This window comes from Leuresthes tenuis, unplaced genomic scaffold (assembly GCF_036924035.1).
Source record: "Leuresthes tenuis unplaced genomic scaffold, fLeuTen1.0.hap1 SCAF_6, whole genome shotgun sequence".
Classification (NCBI taxonomy): domain Eukaryota; kingdom Metazoa; phylum Chordata; class Actinopteri; order Atheriniformes; family Atherinopsidae; genus Leuresthes; species Leuresthes tenuis.
Window position 1 is genome coordinate 33,726,383 of NW_027325360.1, and position 22,243 is coordinate 33,748,625.

The following is a 22,243-nucleotide window of genomic DNA, read 5'->3' on the forward strand; positions in this document are numbered from 1 at the left end:
AATACACGTTGTATATATTACAGTTCCATGTATTGAAGAGAGCAGAGGACATTTTGAAAACATTTGTAAAAACTGAGCAAATATTTTTCAAAAAGAGCTTATTTCCATGTTAGTCTGAAACAGAACTGAGGAGCTAACCAAGGCTTCTTCTGTGAGACGGATGATAACGATTAGGTTCTATCTTGTGTTTCAATCTGATAAATAACATTACACAGATGACCATGCTGCTGTTGTAATGCTGTGCATTTCTGTTTGTCATGATAAATAGCACTAAAGTAAATATCTGGAGTATATAAACATGTTTCATTCATTTCATTCAATCAACCACAGCTTCAGTCTCCTCTGATTTACAGCCCACACAGAGCAGAGGGAGAAATGATCACGATTGGATTATTTTCATATAGAAAAGATTACAGAGCAGAGAGCAGTGATAGCAACAATGAAACCAACTCTGCATCTGCCTCTCTTCCTTTTTTCTCTCTGAGCTCTTTCAAGCTGTAAAATCCAATCTGATCTTGTGCCCTGTCTTTCTGGTACTCTTTATCTCTTCTTCGTCACTTCTTCTCATGGAGTGTGTTGGATCTCCTCGCCACTTTTGCCATGCAATTCTTTTTTTAAGCTGTTTTTGTCATTGATTTTTTTATGGCAATAGTTTGTTATGTAGTTACTAGTGCATTACATAGTACTGTACTAGGAAAGAAACCAAAGTTCTGAAGTGCGATTTGTCAGCCTCGGGGCACTCGAGGGCAGTGTTAGGCCCAGGAATAGGCATGACAAAAGTCAGTCTTCTTCAAATCTGGTCAGAAGTTTGTTTTAATAGTAACTTGAACACTATATCCAGATTGTATAGTGTCTCAAATAGTTTTAAAAGCTGTGGTGCCTTTTCTCACCTACCTTTTAATTAGCAGCTTGTCTTTTGTTAGAATATTTTTTCAATATTTTTACACCAGAGCAGTTTTCACTCTTTCATTGCAGTCCTTAAACAATCTAAGCCATTGTCATACACAAACATCAGAGACACTTTGGTCCAGGCTTTTTTCAACAGTTGCTGTTGACACGAGCACACCACAGCAAGAGGCTTCCTGCTAGATATTAACTCTACTGGCCGGAAATGAGAGGGTAGGGGGCACAAGTTAATTGTTGTCAAGAGTGCACAGGAAGCGGCGTGTGATGTAGAAATTATGCTGTGATCACTGTGTTTTCATAAGATCATGTTGAGAAAAGCAGATGAGGCTTTTTATTGTGTTGAGTATTGCATGTCTTGGATCATAACTACAATAGAGGAGAGCGTAAAGCAGCAAATAGGTCAGCAGAAAGGACAAACTTAAAAGCCTGCTGATGGTTTACAAATCCCAGAACAGTTTAGGCCCAAAATACATCTGTGACATGTTCAGAGAATATAAACCCAGCAGAGCTCTTAGATCCAAGGTCTCAGGTCAGCTGGTCCAGTCCAGAGTCCAGACTAAACATGGAGAAGCAGCATTTAGCTCTTATGCTGCAAACAAGTGGAACAAACTGCCAGAGGAGATTAAAGTGACACCAAATGTAGACATTTTTAAATCCAGGTTAAAAACATTTCTTTTCTCATGTGTCTATGCATGAAATCTGCATGGGATCTTTCAATGTTGCTTGTTTTTAATCATTTTAATTTAATTTTAAGTATTGTATTTCTTTCTTTTTATATTCTTTTATGTATTTTTAATGCTTTTTCTGCTCCCTGCTGCAATGCTTTTATTTTTTGTAAAGCACTTTGAATTGTTTTGTACATGAAATGTGCTATACAAATAAATTTGACTTGACTCACCAGCACACTCGCACACCAATAGCAAATGCTCTAGAATATTTACTGACCCGTTCATACATCGTATCACCTGCCAGTGTTTCAGATAATTTACTATGGGGACAAGGAAGAAATCAGGAGCAAATGTTGCAGACATATGTTATCACATGCAACCACTCGAGAACACCTCTAGAACGTTTCAGGATATTCTAAGGTTGCGAATGAGAACACAGATATTTTCAGCATGCACTTCAGACTTTCTGTGGCATAAAAGAGACCAAATAAACAGCTCCAGACTTCAGACATCATCAACAGAATGTGCTTCAGTGAGCTGAGTCTCATCTGGAAAAAGCATGAAGCACGTGAGAATCATGTTCCTGGTTTTAATACAATTCAGCCCGTACTGTTTTATGAGAAGCTTCAGAAAATACAGGTGGATACCTCCACAGCCACCTGGATTATTGGCTACCTGACACAGACCACAGTTTGTGAGACTTAAGGGTTGTCTGTCTGAGAAGTTGGTCAGCAGCATAGGAGCACCACAGGGGACTGTACTCTCACAATTTCTCTTTACTCTGTACACCTCAGACTTCCAGTGCAACTCAGAGTCCTGTCATCTCCAGAAGAACTCTGCATGACTCTGCAGTTTTTGGGTGTATCAGTGATGGACAAGAGGCGGAGCACAGGGAAGTGGTCAATCACTTTGTGGCATTGTGTGGGAACAATCACCTCATCTTAAACACAAACAAAACAAAAGTGACTACTGTGGCTATTAGGAGGACCAGAAGCCAAACACTCTCCATCCTGGGAGAAAAGGTGGATGTGGTTGAGGAATACACATACATGAGAATTTACCTGGACAACATACTGGACTGGAAACGCAATGCTGAGCCTGTCTTCAAGAAAGGACATAACAGACTGTAATTCTTCAGGAAGTTTAGGTCCTTCGGTGTCTGCACCAAATGTTTCATATCTTCCATCAGTCTGTGGTGGAGAGTACAATCTGCTTTTCAGCATCTTTTGGGACAGCAGCATCAAAGCCAGAGACTAAAGAAACTGATAAAGAAGGCTGGCTCTGTGCTGGCGACTGTTCTGGAGCTGATTGTAAAAAGAGAAATGCTGCACGAAAAAAGAAAAAAGGTACTGGTCATTCCTGCCCTCCTGAGTCTGGCTCTGTGTTCTGTATCTCTGGATACGCTGCATAGATTCACTCAGTAATAGTATGTTTGCTGAAAGCTTTTCCCTCATTGTAAATGGGTGAGTATGCAGAATGCATTACCCTTCTTATGGGACAGCTAGATGATGGTTTCCTGTGCAGTTCCTCATGTTGGTAGTGAAAGGTCTATGCCACAATTCAGGGGAAATCACTTATGCTCCCATTCCCATAAATGTCTGGTTCCAAAGAGTTTAGGCTTTGAATTTTACCATCAATTAATCATTTTCAAAGAAATAATTTAAATTTGTGTAAAAACATAAGGGTGAACCCACCCTGACCCCACTTCCACTAATGTAATTTGCTTACCTGCAGTTAAGGGATACATTTATTTGCTTGGCTGGATTTTCAGTTTGACTGGCTGGCTGGTGAGCGGCACATCAGCCACTGACAAATCTGCTGTCTGCAGTCATGAAATGTGTCATATTCACAGCAATGCAGACAGCTACACATTCATGAGCAAGCCTGCCTTTAGTTTATAAAGTTGATAAAAGTGTGTATTCGCCACCTTTTCTTTTTAAAGATGCAGTTACCAACCATAACATCTCATACAAATGCTATAAACTGACAGCTACTCACTGACAAAAAGAAACCAATTTATCCATTTAATCTTTCCTCTGGTGTAGGGTGGAGTTACGTCCTCCATTCAGAAATGATAAACTGGCCTAATTCTCTGAGAGAGTCATGCTGATCAGAAAAAGTGGTCCAACAAAGCGAGCAGGAAACGGTTTAATGCCATCCCTTCATGTTGTTTTAGTTACAGGCTTGTTCCCTGGGTGGTGGTGGTAGTAACTGCATGTTATCATGTGGGCATGTTACAACCTTCAGAGCAATGAGAGTAAACACTCTGTTAAATTGTGCTGGCAATGGGAAATATTTAATTGCAAAAAAAAAAATCATACAATAATTTAGAAGTAAGAGGACCATATCACTGGAATCGACAATTAAAATATAAGATGGAGCAATACAAGAAAAAAACAATCCAGAACACTTGCATATTGACATGTGGAAGTGAAAAAACAGCAAGAGGCAAATGGTCAGGACCTTTAATTTGGTATGTAAATGTATGTACTGTCAGTCTTTTTTTTGTTGTTGTTGGATTTCATCTGTACAAACACCTCTGTACAGTGACCCGGGGTCCCTTGTTAAGAGAATGTAACCTGCTTCAGGTTGGAAGAGTTATTTAGTCATATTTTTGTTGTGTACACAAAACTGAGTTAATAACAAAGGCTTAAAAGCAGCATGCTCCCTATGAAGTGACAATGTAGAAAACACAAGGATTTAGCAAAGCATATTTTTTAACTTGCACTATATTGATAAAAGTGTTCACTCACCCATCCCAAATTAAATTCAAGTGTTCCAATCACTTCCATGGCCACAGGTGTATGAATTCAATGGTCAAAAATTGCCGTGTACTTAACTGTCTTTGAGGACAAAAGATTTAAACAATGTATATACTGTATAAGGCAGCAGATTACAGTTAGAATACCTAACTTGGGAAAATAGATGACAGTTAGTTTTTGTAAAAAGATGGAACCATACTCTGGGTTAATGAAACGTCTCCTTGCAGACGCTGGGTGCTGCAACATATCCAGCATCAGTGTCCTTCTCTGGGCCACAGCAAGAGTCAGCAGCTGGGTGAAGCAGAGCAGGCTGAAGCAGAGAGGACACAACATTTGAATGACCATTTAGCCCGGACACTCCACCAAGAGATGAAGGTGTGCTCTGATGCTGCCTGCCGCTATCCCAGCAACTACAATGCCTGGTCCCACCGCATCTGGGTACTGCAGCATATGGCCAAAGGCAACATCAAGGTAGACTTTGAAGAATTTCTTTTTAAGTTTTTAGATTATGACAGTGATTTTATATTTGAGTGTCTTTTGTTTGTTAGTGTTTCTGCAGGATTGTCCTCTCAGCAACAATTCTGGAAAGAAAATATTTACACCAATTGTTAGTGTTAGAGTTTAGCTCAAAATAGCTGACATATCCCTTTGGCCAGTTTTACATATTCACTTTCAATTCAATTCAGTTTATTTCTACAGTGCCAATTAACAGCAAATGTACTGTCAAGGCACTTTAATTGTATAGTCCAATTCAAGCTAATTAGAGTCCAATTCATTGTAATCATAATCTAATTGATTAAATTCAAAATGAGTCCAGTTCACACATACAAAGCCAATTTAACAAACAATTTCCTTGCTAAGGAAACCAACAGATTGCAACAGTAACCGAAAATACACCACAAAGTTACTGCAGCATTTAAAAAAACTTGTTGTGACTGCTCAAGTTGTACTAAACAACAACAAATAAATGGAAGGCTTATTTCCTTTAGATGTAGAACCAACTTACTGCAGCTTTAGCCTATATACTGTAGAACACAGTGACAGAATGCAACACACTAACTTGTGAGTAATCAAGTTGTACTAAACATTATATTTTTTAAATAGCATACTAGTCAATTAAAAACTAATAAAAAGCTTGCTTTGTATGCAACAGTTAAAAATAGATTAATTTCTATTAATCTATTTTATTTTGTAATTAATTTCAAGCCTTTTGCTTACCGAGTAGGGCCTGCTTTTGTTCCAGCACATGACTGGCGGTGGTGCTGCGGTGAAAGAAGGCGGTGATCCGTCAGACTCGGCCCAACAGTCGGGCTACAGCGGGTAAATTCAGCGCTCGTTGGCAGGCGAGGTTTAGGGTGTGAGCGTAACACTGGACATGTAGAAAGTTGCCAAGCTCTGCAGCCAGGCTCATATTTGAAGCATTGCCGGTGACAAGAACCAGGTCGTGTGTCTATCCCCCACTCGTCCGCCACAGCTTGGAGAAACTCGCACATATTTGCGCCTGTGTGGCTATCATCCATAGCTCTCGTCTGAAGCACGTATGACATTAGCTTCCACTCACTGTTGACATGATGAGCTGTAACAGTCACATATGAGACGGTGGCTCTGGATGTCCAGGCATTGCAAGTTATTGCTACTCTGAGAGCAGACTTGAGGGACCCTTGCACTAAAAACTTTGTCTCCTTGTAAAGACTTGGAATCGACTTGTGTGTGAAAAAGCTCCGGGATGGTATCACATACCTTGGCTCCATATTGGGGACCATGTAGCGGAACCCTTGGTTTTCCACCATACTGCATGGCCTCATATCTTTGGCAATAAAATAAGATATTGATGTTGTGATTTCCTTAGCTCGCTCCGAGCCCGGGGCTAGTTTTGTCATATCAAGGAGAGAACGCTGATTTCGTGGAATGACGGGTTTCAGGCAGTCGTCTTTAACCACCCTGCCTCCTCCGGATGAAAGCGGGAAATGTGAGCCCTCAAGTTGCTCGTATTGCCGCAGTACTTCAGTTTAGTGTGGCAATGTCGACAGACGGCGTGCGTTCTATCAACATGTTTAGAGCTCCTGCCAGGAAAACCAAAATGAATCCTCACGCTTGCTTTGAGCCCAGATGGAGCTGGGTGGATTGGTTGGTTGCTCGTTCATTTCACACGCCTGCTCTCACTCGCTCTGGCCATTAAACTGGAACTGGGTACGCTCGCGTGACGTTCAACTTCCATTGACTGCGGGACAACATTCTTACAAAATAAAATAATGAAAAAGATAACCGGTTTTTTTTTTTTCGATAATTTGATAATCGAGTCATACTCATCCATAACATACTCGCGATTAATTAATTTTATTTTTTTTTTCACCACCCCTACAGATTAGACATATATCGGGGGGGCAAGGTTGTGGATGGCCTTGAATTTGTAAAGAAGGTTTTTAAAAGTAATTCTGAATTTACCGGGAGCCAGTGAAGCTGCTGGAGGACGGGGGTGTTGACAGTGAAAAGAAATGGTCCAAGCACATGACTTACTCCAATGTGTGAGGAAGATTCTTCATTTACAAGAACAAACTGGAATCTGTCAGATAAATATGACTTAAACCAGCCTAATGCAGTTCCTTTAATCCCAATAACATGTTCAAGTCTCTGTAACAAAATGCTGTGATCGATTGTATCAAATGCAGCACTGAGATCCAACAGGACAAGCACAGAAACAAGTCCGCTATCAGAGGCTAAGAGGAGATCATTGGTAACTTTCACCAGTGCTGTTTCTGTGCTATGATGCACTCTGAATCCTGACTGAAACTCTTCAAACAGATTATTTCTATGTAAATGATCACAAAGTTGAACTGCAACTATTTCTTCAAGAACTTTAGACAAAAAAGGGAGATTGGATATAGGTCGATAATTAGCCAACACTTCTGAATCAAGAGTAGGTTTTTTAAGTAAAGGTTTAATTACAGCAACCTTTAAAGTCTGAGGTACATATCCTGTCAACAAAGACAGGATATGTAAGGTATGGAAGTGTCAATTAAGGGGAAAACCTCCTTGAACAGTCTGGTTGGGATTGGATTTAAAATACAAGTTGATGGTTTAGAAGAGACTATTGCTGTTGTTAGCTCAGAAAGGTCAACTGGGCAGAAGCGTCTAAATATAAATCAGGTTCTAAAGATACTTCTAAAGCTGCTCTACTTGATGATACATCAGTGATAATAGTGGGAAGGACTCCATTAATCTTCTCTCTGATAGAAACAATTTTATTGATAAAGAATCTCATGAAATCATCACTGCTGAGAGTTAAAGGAATACATGGCTCAACAGAGCTCGAACTCTTTGTCAGCCTGGCAACAGTGCTGAAGAGAAACCTGGGATTATTCTTATTCTCTTCTATCAATGATGAATAATAAGCAGTTCTAGCTTTACGAAGGGCTTTCTTATACGTTATTAAACTATCTTTCCAGACTAATTGAGACTCTTCTAAATTAGAGGAACGCCACTGTCTCTCCAGCTTTCTTGCATTCTGCTTTAAAGTCTGAAGCGATTGACTTTGCAGAAAGTTGGCGACCTCTGCGCACTGCATTTTCTGGAAAAATTCCAGGAGTGCCGATAATTTGGGCCATGGTGTATACCTTTAACTCTAGTGGAGGATTATGGTTATGACTGGAAATCAGTTGCGGTAAGCATTTTGATCTCTCATCCTTAACCCTTGAATGTCATTTCCTACTGTTTAGATGAACACATTTTTTAGTGGCTAAAGTGTATTTATCCCAGCATGTTCCCTTCTCAGGAAAACTGCCCTTATCACAACAAAGAAAGTTAAAACTATGCTTGATGGAGCCTCTGAGCAGCTGAAATACTACTTCAGCACAACCAACTGGGACATTTTTGAACACCCAGACTTGGAGGTGTTCAGTGACAGTGTATTATGTTACATCAAGAACTGCATAGGCATTGTCACAGTGGACAAAAACATCAAAGTCTACCCCAACCAGAAGCCCTGGATGACCAGGGAGGTCCAGAGGATGGGGCAGATGACACCGCCACACAAGGTGAGGTGCACTCTGCGGGCTGTCAGCCCACAAGAAGCAGCTGAAACCAATGTCATCTCAGAACATGTGCTGAGGGACTGCGAAGACCAGCTGGCTGGAGTCTTCACAGGATCTTCAACCAGTCCCTGTCCCAGTCCCCTGTCCCAGTCCCCTGTCCCACCCTGCCTGAAGACATCCAGCATAGTCCCTTTGCCCAAGAAAAAGTCCATCACCAGTCTCAACTACTACAGGCTGGTAGCACTGACACCTGTGGTGATGAAATGCTTTGGGTTGGGGTCCGCCTACAGGGACGAGGTTGACAGTATGGTGTCAGACTTACAACCAGCTCCTCAACACTACAAAGACAAAGGAGCTGATAGAGGATTCCAGGAAGAGAAAGGACAATATCCAGCCACTCACCATCAATGGGGGCTGTATGGAGAGGGTCTCAGGCCCCAAAGACTCTCGACTTCCTGCGAGTTCACAGGAAGAACTGCATCCCTCTGAGACTGTTGACCTGCTGTGTCTGTGCTTGGTTCTCTAGCTGCACAAAAGAAAAAGATCCAAGGAATTGTAAAGGCTGCCGAGCAGATAGTCGGTTGCCCTCTCCCCTCGATCGGAAGAACTGCACAGTTCCTGCTGCCTCGGGAACATTAAAAGGATCCTACAGGACTCCTCTCTCCCTAGATACACACTGTTTCAGTGCCTGCCTTCAGGCATCACTAGTTTAAATGCCGCTAGACTAGATAGTCAATCGAGTCCAAATATGTTTCCTTACATTGTTTACATCTATATCACTTTAAGAGTTTCCATTCGGCACGTCCCAGGTTTATGTTTGCACACTTAAGGTGTCCTTAAGTGTGCAATGTATGTTTGTGTGTGCCTCTTAGTTAGTTTTGTTTTTGTACTTTTTCATTTATCTATTCATTCTATTTTTTTTTACTTTATATTTCATACATATATGCACTGGAAAACCTGCACCTTTCATTTTGTTGTGCAATGTCTCACAGTGACAATAAAGAATATGATTCTGATCATATTAAAAACTTTTGAAAGGAAGCCTCCCTGAAAAGTAACTCTTTTCAAGTATCTAATGCTGAATGTGGGTACTTTTTGGACTTTTTTTACAATTTTTTAAACTTGTACCATGAAGTGGCATCTCAAACATTTTTTTTAAAATAGAACATTGATTCTTGCTGTTATTGCCCCAAAGAAATAAAAAAATGCAACAATTGTTTTTTTTTCATTAAAGTATTATCTACTCTGATTGATTAATAACATTAATTTTATTTCTACAAGTTTAATTTGATTAAATTAAAGTTGCCCTCCACAGACTTCCTTAGTTTTTGCACAGTACTTTGGGTTCTCAAATTTAATCCTTGATCCAGTGGAAGTTTTCTGACCTTTGTTTCCTCCTCTGTTTTGCCTCTTTTTATGATTATTTTCTAAATATAGTGGAGGTATTATTTTCCTTTAAAGCATCTCTTTACCTTTTTGAGCTTGCAAGTAATCGACCATGTGCCAGTGTCAAAGATCGGAGCTTCTTACTGCAGACCAGTCTCACACGTGTTGTATTTCCTCCATGTGAACCATGTTGCTGTGGTGTTTCCTGCCAGGTTTTTCATGATGAGCTGTCATCAATGCGTCTGTGGGTGTCCATGCATGTGTCTGATCACAGTGGTTTCCACTACCGCCAGTTCCTGCTCAAGGAGTTGATCACTGAATTGTGCCAGACACCAGCTTGCACCACTGCCACCCGTTCTTCCCAGCAGTGGAGCAGCTCTGTCCCCAGCAGCAGTCCCCAGACCAATGGGGAGCTGTCAGGAGCTGAAGTGGCAAGTGAGGAGAGGCAGCTCAGTTTCACTACAGTCCTGCAGCTCTTTTACCAGGAGATGGAACTGTGCTCAGACCTGATTCAGTCCTTCCCTGGACATGAAACACTGTGGAGTCACAGGTGAGGTCACCTAAGTCAGTCTGTGGTTTGTCCCTTTGCAGGGACGTATTCTAATAATTTTCCCAGAAAATATATATTTTTAAAATCATACTGGGCTCAGAAAGTGACTATCTATTTCAGTGAGCAATGGTCAGTGGTTCCCTTCAGAAATGGATCCCCGTTGGTCCGTGTATGTTGTGGGCAACCAATTTCAGTTTAGAAATGAAAAAACTAAAGACAAACCCTATTGAGCTTTTTGTTCTGAAATCAGTAAACCAAAAACCAGGAACGAGCTGTATTCCATTTTTCTTCTTAAAAACGGATCTTTGACTGACTTGGGCTGCTGTGTGCATGAATGGAAATTTGGAGTTAAGAAAACAAAGCTTTTTTTTTTTTCTTTCTGAATTTGGTTTCCCAGTTTTGCGTTGGAGTTTTACTATCAGAATCTGTGTTTGGCAGTTGATTTGGAGCAGACAGATACATCCATGACACAACAATTTCATCTTAAAGTTTGTTGTCAGGGCAGAAGACCCTCCCAAGCCCCTGCTCGGCTCACCACCTCCGGACATTCCTCTCAGATAACTCCAATTTTATTCCAAACTGAGAGCATAACGCAGCCGCTGTGAGTTGCGCGTATTCGTGCCAAGACATTCTGTTAGCTTAGTTGTGTTGTCTGTCATGCCATGGATATCCGACTCAAATATCTGTCTGCTCTAAATCAACCGCCATTCACACATTATAATAGTTTCTGGGTCATCAAAGGAAAAAAAAAAACACACCATTTTTGATGCGGTATATTGTCTGTGTTCTCCAGCCTGTCCAACATTTAGTGGCCATTGGGTCAGCTGTCATTTTGCCACTCAGTGGGCATAAGTAGGTAACGACTTAAGTACAGTCAAAAGTTTGACATCACATAAATTCTCTCTATTGGTGAAACACGTTCAAATATTTGTAATTCACTCGTATATTTAAAAAAATAATAATAAAATTGTGGAGTACAGGAGGTAGCATCTCTTGGTCAAAAGTACACTAAAGCTGCAACAGTATGCAAATAATGTGTCGACATAGTTCACTTGGGGTGTTTTGGCCCATTTGTATACTACATTAAAATGTTAAAGTGCTGCTTTTATGTTTCCACCTCTCACAGGCGGCATGTCTTCTACTTGTGGCACCAATGGAAGGGGCATCAGCATCGATGTCAAGGCTGTGGCGAGAGCGAGTTAAAGCACCACAGTGACCCGGGCGTGCCGGACAACAGCCCTCAAAGACATGTCAGCCAGGATGACGTAGTGCACAGACAGAGGCGTGCTACTCTTCCTATGGAGGTAGATCGGGTTTCCTTGGCAGACCCACTTGACACCAAACGACTGAGGAGAGGGGTTTTGCTGCCCCACCCACCCACCTTGCAAACTGAGCACATGTTTGTCAGGAGTATTCTGGACAGCTGCTGTAATCCTGAGCAGAGGAGCTTTGCTTTAGCATACAGGAAGTGGTTAGATACTGTTGTTGGTGTGCAGTTTTGAGACAGATATAACAATTAGCCCCATTCCTTCACCACACTGAAGTGGCCTTTAGACACAGATTTAGTATCAGCTTACTAAGCTGCAGTGATGATTGGAAATAGTAAATCAACTTTAGTGATTCTTTTGTGTATCAGTCAGGGGGCAGCCTACTTACAGCAAGAGCCGGATGGGAATTGAGAGGATGCTCTTAAGAAATTTCCAGATTGGTCTGAACTACAAATCCATCTTGATGGAAATCTACCCACAAAGAGACAATTGGCACATCATGTGTCTGCTTGCTCGTAGATTGTCTTCTTAGTGCCAGTATTTTAATGCCTTAGGTCAAATTTCTGTTGTTTTTAAGACTTACCAGATGGTATGTATCTGCACCACTTACTTAAGGTGTGTGAGAGTCATTGAGCAGAGGAATGTCATGAAGCTGTCAGAGGGAACAGTGGGAGCTGGATACACAGTCTGACTTACTAACAGCTGTTGGACCTGAGTGTGTGGGCTTCCAAAATAGCCAATATTATATAAAGAAGACGAAAAAACGACTGTCTACAATGTGACTGATGTAATAAATTGTTAACTCTTATTAATAATTATATGTTGTTTGAACCATCCCTTTTTTTTTTTTTTTTTTTTTTTTTTTTTTTTTTTTTTATCGTAGTTGTTTTCGATGGGGTGGGAGAGGAGCGAGGCGGCACTGGAAGCAATGTCTGCTGGTACAGTCTCATTGTGTTGTGCTGTTTATCTGTAGACGCTGAATATCAACCCATTCAGACCCGATGCAACAAGCGCATGCTTTTATCTTTCTAGTCTAATACCACGTGAGCATCACATCTTTTTTTCCAATAGATATCAACAAAATGACATCGCCAGTAATGTACAATAAAAGCTGAAGATTTAACCGAGAATATGCTTTTAATTTGCTTTTTCCTTTAGTGTGAGAATGAAATGGGGGTTTTTTTTCAGAAAAGCCTTGGATTTTAAAAGAATGTTTTCAACCAAGGTGGAGGTCTGAATGGGGACAAATAGTATAGAATAGAAATACTTTATTCATCCCCCATGGGGAAAATGAAAGAAAATATTGAAAGTAAGAAATGAGAAAGTATCGTGAACATTTATTTTCAGGCATTTGCATGCTCCACTCTGTGTAAGCCTCGAGCTTTGCAAATTTATCTTTCAAATAGAAATTAATAGAGTTTTAGAAGATGATGATGATGTTGGTAGATAATATGGGCGAGCAGTCAGTGTCCTGGGTACAGATCCTGACATGTCCAGGATTACACCATCTGTTGTCAACAGGCACTGTGATACCTACACCTTTGAATTTCCTTCCCTTTTGCTTTCTGGCAAGTTCACCTCTGTATCATCTGATGGAGTCCACGTAATACTGCACTCTTGATATTGCTGCTGTGTCCTCATGTGTGCTCTGAGCTTTTTCTTCTTTGTCTCTGGATTTCTTTATGCAGAGTGCCCTGAGATGGCTTTTTCCCCGAAGTGGAATTGGTACAATAAATACAACTGAATTGAACAGAAATAAGTTTTTTTTTTTTAAATAATTATGTTAATCAACATTTCAAAAGTAATGGCTGATTTTGATTATTTAATTTTCAATGAATTTTTATTGTTACTTTTGTGGGTTTCAAGTGCTTTCAGTGAGAATTGTGGGTTTTTCCTTCTTTAACTGAGGGGTACCAACAATTTTGTCCACGTGTGTATATTTATAGCGGACACACGTAGCGTGATGTGATCAGATATAAGGATTTATCCGACAGTTCTATCTGAATAAGCCTTATTTAACCTCGTTTTAGGACCACCTTCAATCGAAGGAAAAAGACAGAATCTTACGATTCTGGTATGTTAAATTAATAATACATAAATAATTAATAAACTGGACTGGACCGGTCGCTTTCCTGGCTTCCTTCTGGTAGCTTGAAGACGAACGGGGTAGTGTGTCGGAATTCACCAAAGAATGATTACTGTCCAAGGGTGGAGTTGGTTTTGGTTGCTGACCAACTCTGATGAGGTGAACTTAAATTCACCAAAGATTGACAAAAAGGTTGACAAGCTGAACGCTGGCTCCTTTTGGTGATCAAAAATAGGTGAGGAAGCTGCAGCAGAATTTAAAACGTGCTATAGAGAGGAGACAGGCTGACGGACGAACAAAAACGCAAAATGTATCTTTCTACTACATTCTTCTCTTTCTGTCTTTGTTCAGACCTTCCATCTCATCTTCCTCTCCTGCCATTTCCAAAGACTCTCCGCCAGACTCTCATTCCATCATTTTAGAATTCTCTGCTCTTCATCTTCTCATTTCATCTCTATTCTCCGGAGTTTGATTCGTGGAAGCGGGGCATGACGTAGGCCTACGCTACACTTTCAGCCAATGGTATGCATGAAACTGTTGTGACGTCTGCCTGGGCGTATTTTGTAAGGCGATCTATTCTGAGTAATGAGCCTACAACGAGGGTGCAACAAAGGAACTTGTTTCTTCATTTCTCCAGCTCATAAACATTTGTTCAGAGGATTCTAAAAACACCATAACTTGTTAAGATATCAAGGGTAAAGATATAGATGCATTATTCCATATAAATGTCACATGTCATATGCAAGTTGTTGATTAGTTTGGGTTTAACTATTCAGTACTACGGACCACTCGGGGGCAATGTGGCTCCATAAGCTGATTAGTCATTTTCCAAAATAATATCGTCCGTATCGTTCCACGTACGATCAAGAAAAAGGTATTAAAATGCAGCTCGTGATTTCACTGAGAACATGAAAGAACTTGTACAAAGATAGAAAGCACATTTAATACAGTTTCAAGATTCAGCTAAAAAGTAATTCTAGGTGAGATCCTTTTGGGAGCTCCATGCAGCGACTGTCTCTGGCTTGCGTCAGAGTCAGGGCAAACTGTCACCATTGTTTACTTTGAACCATATAGGGTCAGAAGGGTCCTGTTCTGGTTTTCCCCAATACTCTCCTGAAAGGGTCCGTTGTTTGTTCAGCTTAGTTAACACTAAGCTATTAATGCATTTATCTAAATTTATGGCACAGGTCTGTGGAAAGAGGAGCTGCGAAATTCCCCCAAAATGCTTTTGTGGGCGAAGGTTGTTGTAAATTTCTCTTCTTTGATGTAGAAATCCCCCATCTGGTATTTCCACACTGAGCATCCCCACAAAAAGCAGTCATTTAAAGTCTTAAGTTTGTATTAAATTCCACACTTGAGTTCGCTACAGCACTTATCAAGTTCAAAGTCCATATGATTATATCATGTGGAACTCGCCTGTACGACAAAGATGCAGGATTGTTTTCTGTGTGAATCTTTTAGAAAGCAGGTGAGAAATGGCCTCGTTTTTCTGATTCTAAGTAAACACAAAGCACATCCCTGTGATTTAATTTACACAATCTAAGCATCCCTTCATTTTTAGGAACCGCAGGGGGTTGGGTGATATTTTGTAGAAAAAACTGCCAACAAAACTGAAGTCACCAATAAACAAAAATTGTATTAAGGTAACACTGTTGTCTGATTAAGCGTTTTTTACGCAGTGCTTGAGGTAGCAAAAGTCTCGTCTCGGCACAAAGAGAAAAATGCAGCAGGTAAGAATATAGGAGGAATGCCTACTTTTAAGTGATCGCCAAACCTGTGGATGTAAAAAGAATACAGGGCTGTCATTTTTCAGTCCCTTAGGTTCTTAAAGCCTTCTTTACGCTAACATTACACCTAGTACGGTTGTTTTTCTTCACAGAGACAATGATTCAGCAGGTATCGTCATTGTACAGTCTTCAAACATCGTAGGTTTTTCCTCAGTGTGGTTTGCTGTGAACAACTGCATCTCACAATGCTGCTGTAATTCAGAAAACATGGCAAGCAGTGTGATAGGGTAAGACCAAAAACAACAAAAAAAACCACACACCAGGACAGAAATTTATTTGAATTCAATTCAATTCAATTTATTTATAGAGCGCCATATTACAACAATTGTCATCTCAAGGCACGTAAGTAATAAAGTCCAATTCAAGCCAATTGGAATTCAATTAATTGTAACCATAATCCAATTAATTCATATAGATCCAATTCAAAAATAATATCCTAGCTAAGGAAACCAACAGATTGCACCGAAACTTGTCTTCAGTCCAATCTCCCGTCCTGAGCGTGCCTGTGGCGACTGTGGAAAGGAACGACTCCCTTTTAACAGGAAGAAACCTCTGGAAGAACCAGACTCAGGAAGGGTGGCCATCCGCCTCCACCAGCTGGGGTTTGAGAAGACAGAAAAGAGGGAAAAGAGGGGGGGAAACACCATAACACCATTCAAAGGATATCTGTTGGAACAGGGAAACACAAGTTAATAACCACAATAATGTCACATGTACATAAAATCAATTGTGAAATAAAACAGGGGAAAAAGAGAGCAAAGTGAGGAAAGGTGTGACAGCTTAACTATGGGATGTTTCAGGATTACCTGAGCCACCCCTAACTATAAGCTTTATCAAAAAGGAAAGTTTTAAGCCTAACCTTAAAAGTGGAAAGGGTGTCTGCTTCCCGGACATTTACTGGCAGCTTATTCCACAAGAAGACACAGAGAAGAAGGAGAGACGAGTGAGCGCGAGACAGAGAAGACGGAGAGACGAGTGAGTGGGAGACAGAAGACGGAGAGACGACTGAGTGGGAGACAGAGAAGACGGAGAGACAAGTGAGTGGGAGACAGAAGACGGAGAGACGAGTGAGCGGGAGACAGAGAAGACGGAGAGACAAGTGAGTGGGAGACAGAAGACGGAGAGACGAGTGAGCGGGAGACAGGACAGGACAGGGAGAGATGAGTGAGCGCGAGACAGAAGACGGGGAGACGACTGAGTGGGAGACAGAAGACGGAGAGACAAGTGAGCGCGTGACAGGACAGGACAATATGAGCAATCAACCAGGATCCTGACCCATTCATTCACTGCCCAACAACATGCTAATGAATGTTCCCTCAGAGTTGCTTGGATTTTGGGTCAACACAAAAAGCCATTTACTGATGGAGGGGTTGTCAAGGAGTGCATGAGTGCAGTTGCAGAGACCTTACTTGAGGGAAAACAAAAATAAGAGCTCTGTGACAAAATTAGGCAAATACCTATGTCATCATCATCAACCACAAAGAAAGCAGAAATCTTAGCCCAGGAAAAAGGGAAACTCAAGCTGGCCCCATTTCATTTTATTTTTCCAAAATTAATGACTTTATTTTAAGTATACAATTTTTCAAATGCTTTTTTATTTGTTTTCTCTATTTTATTTTTTATTGCAGTCCTTCTTTAACCTAATAAGAGAAAAAATATTATTATTATTATGATATGTGTAGTTCAGTGTACATATGTATACTTCAATGTTAAGTGACAATAAATATTTTTGAATTGTACTTTGTTTAATTTAACAGTCAGATGCAGATGTTGATACAACTATGAGGCTACTTATATATATATATATATATATATATATTATACATATTATGATGTTCTGGACCTTCTAACTGGACCTCTTAAAGTTTTAGTTGAATACACCTGCTCTAAATGGTATTTCCTTGGCTTCTAACACTACAGTGAGGAACCTTAAAGTTATTTTTGACCAGAATTTATCATTTGACGCACATATAAAACAGGTTTCTGGGACTGCCTTCTTTCACCTTTGTAATATTGTTAAAATCAGGAACATCCTGTCTCAGAGTGATGCAAAAAAAACTAGTTCATGCATTTGTTACTTCAAGATTGGACTACTGTAATTCTTTATTATTGGGCCTTCCCAAAAAGCTCCAATTGATCCAAAATACTGCAGCCAGAATTATGATGAGAACTAGCAGGAGAGATAATTTTTCGCCAGTTTTAGCTTCTCTTCATTGGCTCTCTGTTAAATCCAGAAAAATCATTTCAAATTCTTCTCCTCATATATAAAGCTTATAATGACCATCATATCTTGAGGATCTCATAGTTGGATATTTACCCAACATTTTTACAACTTCACTCTCAAACAACAGACTACTTGTGGTTCCCAGAGTTTCTAAAAGTACAATGGGAGACATTGTTCAGTTATCAGGCCCCTCTGTTTTTGATACCAGAAATAATGTCTAAGGCACAAAACCAGTAGCTAGTTTTAAGTGATCTATTGCTATTGTGTTACAGCAGATTGAAACAGGTAATTGTCAACTTAACAGTCAAAAACTCTTTCCTTGAATCGATGGACCTCACCAATAAAAAACACTTTTCAAGTACTGGAAGGAGATGCAGTCTTTTTTTCTCTTCCATTGGAGAATACCTCTGTCTGAAAGGCCATCCCTGTTTAAACTCTGTAATGGTGTCAACTTGTTGCTCAAGAGAACGCAACACATCCTTCATGCTGAAGAAGAGCGGAAAAAAGAACTTATTGAACCACATACCTTTAACAACCTCTTAAAATAATTTTAGATTATAGTGTCACTAGCTATTTATATTTAATTGATGGTGGATAGAATTTCAACAAATAGCTCTATATGTGCAATCATCCAGCTGGTTTAAAACATGCCATTTGGTTGTGCAAATTTGTAAGGCCTGTTTTAATTTGCTTCAGGCCCTTTACTTTCAAAGCTGTAAATAAAACAATTTTCTAAAAAATAAAGACTTGGTGTACTTTTTTTTGGTATGGCAAAATCTATCATAATCCTGTTTGAAATTAACAACTCCTGGTGATGCAATTACCATTTTTGACCATCAGGATTACTTTGATTAGATTAGATTAGATTAGATTCAACTTTATTGTCATTGCACAAAGTACAGGTACTGAGACCACGAAAGTTAGCATCCAACCAGAAGTACAAAACAGCAGTTAAAGTGGTTAAAGTGCAGAGTATGTAAAGTGAATTCAGTGAATAAAGTGAAAAATGCAATACAGGCACACCACACACCACACCACACACACTGCAGGGAGGAAGCTTTTCCTGAACCTGCTAGTCCCAGAACGGGGCACCCTGTAGTGCCTCCCGGAGGGGAGGAGGTCAAACAGTCTGTGGCTGGGGTGAGAGCTGTCCTTGACGATACTGCACACCCTCCGCAGGCACCTCTTGCTCTGGACCGTCTCAATGGAGAGGAGTGGGGAACCTGTGATGCGTTGGGCAGTTTTCACCACCCTCTGGAGTGACTTCCGTTCTGCAACAGAGCAGCTGCCGTACCATACTAAGATACAGTTGGTGAGGATGCTCTCGATGGTGCAGTGGTAGAGGTTGACCAGGATCTGAGGAGAAAGATGGGCCTTCTTCAGCCTCCTCAGGAAAAAGAGACGCTGGTGTGCCTTCTTGACCAGGGTTGAGGTGTTGAGAGACCAAGAGAGATCCTCGGAGATGTGGACCCCAGGAACTTGAAGCTGGTGACACGCTCAACCTCAGTCCCGTCGCTAAGGATGGGGGTGGGTGTGCCACTCTTCTTCCTGAAGTCCACCGTGCTCCTATTCTGGCGGTAGGCAAATTGGAAGGGGTCCAGTGTGGGTGGTAGGCAGGTTTTGAGGTGGGCCAGGACCAGCCTCTCGAAGCACTTCATGATGGTGGGGGTGAGTGCAACAGGGCGGAAGTCGTTGAGGCTCTCAGCTTTGGAATGTTTTGGCACTGGTACAATGGAGGTGGTTTTGAAGCATGTGGGGACAGCTGCTTGGGCCAGCGACAGGTTTAAAATATCAGTCAAGACCTCAGCTAGGACGCGTCGTTGGATGTTGGGGTGGTGTTGGTGGGTTTGTAGTCAGTTATGACCTGGATGCCCTGCCACACGCGTCGGGCGTCCGGCCAAGTGCCCCGGGAGTTCAGACGTGCCCACAGGTGGGTGAAGTCGCGAGCAGCGGTAGGAGGCAACGCTTCCCCCCATTGAGAACAGCACAAGCAGGCCAGATGACACCAAGTCCCAGTCCCAGGCCCAGTCATCACTACACGCACTTGCACATCCCATACATCCACACATGTCCCCCCTCCCTCAACTCTACTGGGGTGTAGCGCAGCGGGCACACCAGGGGGCCAGCAACCCCTCAGCCACCACAGGCCCCAAACCAGCAGAATATATTCATCCTCCTGGCCCCTCCCGCCCCGGGCAGCAACCAGGAAACAGGGGTGTGGGAAGACCCCTCCGGTCACACTTCTGGTTCTTCAATATTTTCTAATAGTGAGCGATTAAAATTGAGGGGCAGCCAACCTTGTAGAACTGGGAGCGTGGCCCTCTGGGCAGCCTACATACCCAAAGAGCCCTGCCCACAAGATGCCACACCCCCCAAGACCTAATATGTGTGTGTGTCTGATAAGTAGTGATGTCTAAGGTGTAATTAAAACAGGGGCGGGGAACTGCAGAGTGCAGCCAAGGAGAGCACCTACGTGGCCCCATCCACTACAACCCACAGAACACACACACCCCCAAAACCCTACATGTGTGAGTGTGCGCTGTGTACAGGAGCCAGAAGGGAGAGGGGTCTGGGGATATAGACCGGGAGAGAGAAGCTCCCCCGGAGAGGGCAGCCAGAGACTGGCTGCAAAAGGCACCCCCATTACCTGGGACCCGCCACAAGGCAGAAGGGCCTGATGTCTACAGTCTCGGGGCCTGCTGCAACTATATTTGGGGAGCTACTGTACCCCCAGAAGGCATCACCCGCCCCACCCCTCCTCACCCCAGAGGACCTCTACAAAAAACAAACAAACAACAAAAAAGACAAACAAACAAACCATGCAGTCACACCAGTCGCAGCCCGGGCCTGAGACCCATCATCACCCAGGCCCACCCCCCCATAGGGGAAAAGCACCGCAACAAAAAGTACATCCCAACACCCTAAAAAAACAACAACCTTCGGACACATTGGAGGTCCCAGAGCAACCAGCCCGGCACCAGGACCTGCACCAGCCCACCCATACCAGAGCGGCATGATCAACCCGCTCCCCACGATAAATAACACAGTGAGGACCATGCGTGCTGACTTAATTTCCATGTTGATGTTGTCTAAGTCACCCAGTATGCACAGTGTGGGGCATGCAGGAATGCTACACTTTAGCCATGTTGATAGGTCCTCACAGAACTCAAGCCAGAACTTCTGGACAGTCGCACAAAACCACAAAGCGTGTGCATAATCATCAGGTGCGTTATCTGTGCAATGTGAGCAGATGTTTGAGTGTGTCAGACCCATCCTGAACATCCTTTGTCCTGTATAACGTGTTCTATGAACAATTTTGTATTGTATGAGCTGTAAATTAGGATTTTGAGTCATTCTGAAGGTGTTCAAACATATTTGTGGCCAGAAGTTATGATTAGAACTGATGAATAAATCTGCCTCCCATTTTGAGGATGGTAGAGACATTGTGTCATCTATCTTAGACAATTTATATATTTTTGACAGCAATTTTGGGGTGCAGATGTTTAGAAATTCTGCTACCCTAATCGGGAGTTGTAAGTCTGGTTGGTGGAGGTTATATTTCTTGGTTATTATAGACTTAAGTTGTTGATATTCTAGGAATTTATTGCTGCCTATCCCTGCTGCCTGCTGCCTAATGAAATAAAACTTGGATTACATGTTCCAGATGTTTGATGCCTTTGTTCTTCCACAGAGTAAAGTTTATAATTTTTTTTGTTTTGCAGGATGTCAGGATTGTTCCAGATGGGTGTAAGCTTACACAGGAGAAGTGAAGACTTTGTTATTCTAAGAAATTCCCACCAGGCAGTCAGAGAGGTGCTGATGTTAATGCTTTTAAAACATTTGTGATTTTTTACGTTTTGACTAATAAGTGGCAGGTCAGAGATTTCCAGATTATCACACAATGCTTGTTCTATATTTATCCATGGTTCATCTATTGGGCTAGGTTTAAACCATTTTGATATATATTGTAACCTATTGGCTAAGGAATAGTGCTGAAAATTAGGTAAATCTAATCCACCACTTTCCTTGGTTTTCTGTAGAGTTTTTAAACTAATACGTGGTGGTTTGTTTTTCCACAGAAATTTGGAGATGCATGAATCTAGTGACTTAAACCAAGTAGCAGATGGTTTATGGGGATTATTGAGAACAAGCAGTTAACTTTTGGTAGTACCATAATTTCAATGGTTGTAACTCTCCCCATAAGTGATATGGGTAATGACTTCCAACAAGTGAGATCGTCCTCTACTGTCTATAATAGTTGCACATAATTTAGCTTTGTTAGCTCTGAGAGCCTGGCGGAAATGTTTATCCCTAAATATCTAATATTTCCTGACTGTAAAGTGATCGCAGGTATATTCTGGAACCTACAGTTAATGGGCAGAACTGTGGTCTTAGACCAGTTGATAGAGTAGTCAGAAAGTGCTGAGAATTATTTATGAATGTGATCGTGTGAGTGATAGATGTAATAGACGGAAAAGTAATACATCATCAGCATAAAGACTTATTTTATGGTCAATATTTTGGGGTTGGATGCCTTTAATATTTCTATCTTGTCTGATAGCAGCGGCTAAAGGT

The 22,243-nt window shown here is 41.4% G+C and overlaps 1 protein-coding gene across 2 annotated transcripts in view; it reads left to right on the plus strand.

Moving 5' to 3' along the window:
* ptar1 (protein prenyltransferase alpha subunit repeat containing 1) overlaps positions 1-12,407 on the plus strand; it is a 26,036-nt gene extending 13,629 nt beyond the window's left edge. Inside the window, exons 1-4 of one of the 2 annotated variants that reach the window (XM_072388575.1) lie at positions 2,516-2,923; positions 4,566-4,807; positions 9,966-10,303; positions 11,430-12,407. In XM_072388575.1, the coding sequence (XP_072244676.1) occupies positions 2,743-2,923; positions 4,566-4,807; positions 9,966-10,303; positions 11,430-11,805 (1,137 nt within the window). In that variant the 5' untranslated portion in view covers positions 2,516-2,742 and the 3' untranslated portion in view covers positions 11,806-12,407. Of the gene's footprint in view, positions 1-2,515; positions 2,924-4,563; positions 4,808-9,965; positions 10,304-11,429 lie in introns of those variants that run through there. The other variant, XM_072388574.1, reaches the window with a different exon arrangement.
* The last annotated feature ends 9,836 nt before the right edge of the window (positions 12,408-22,243 follow it).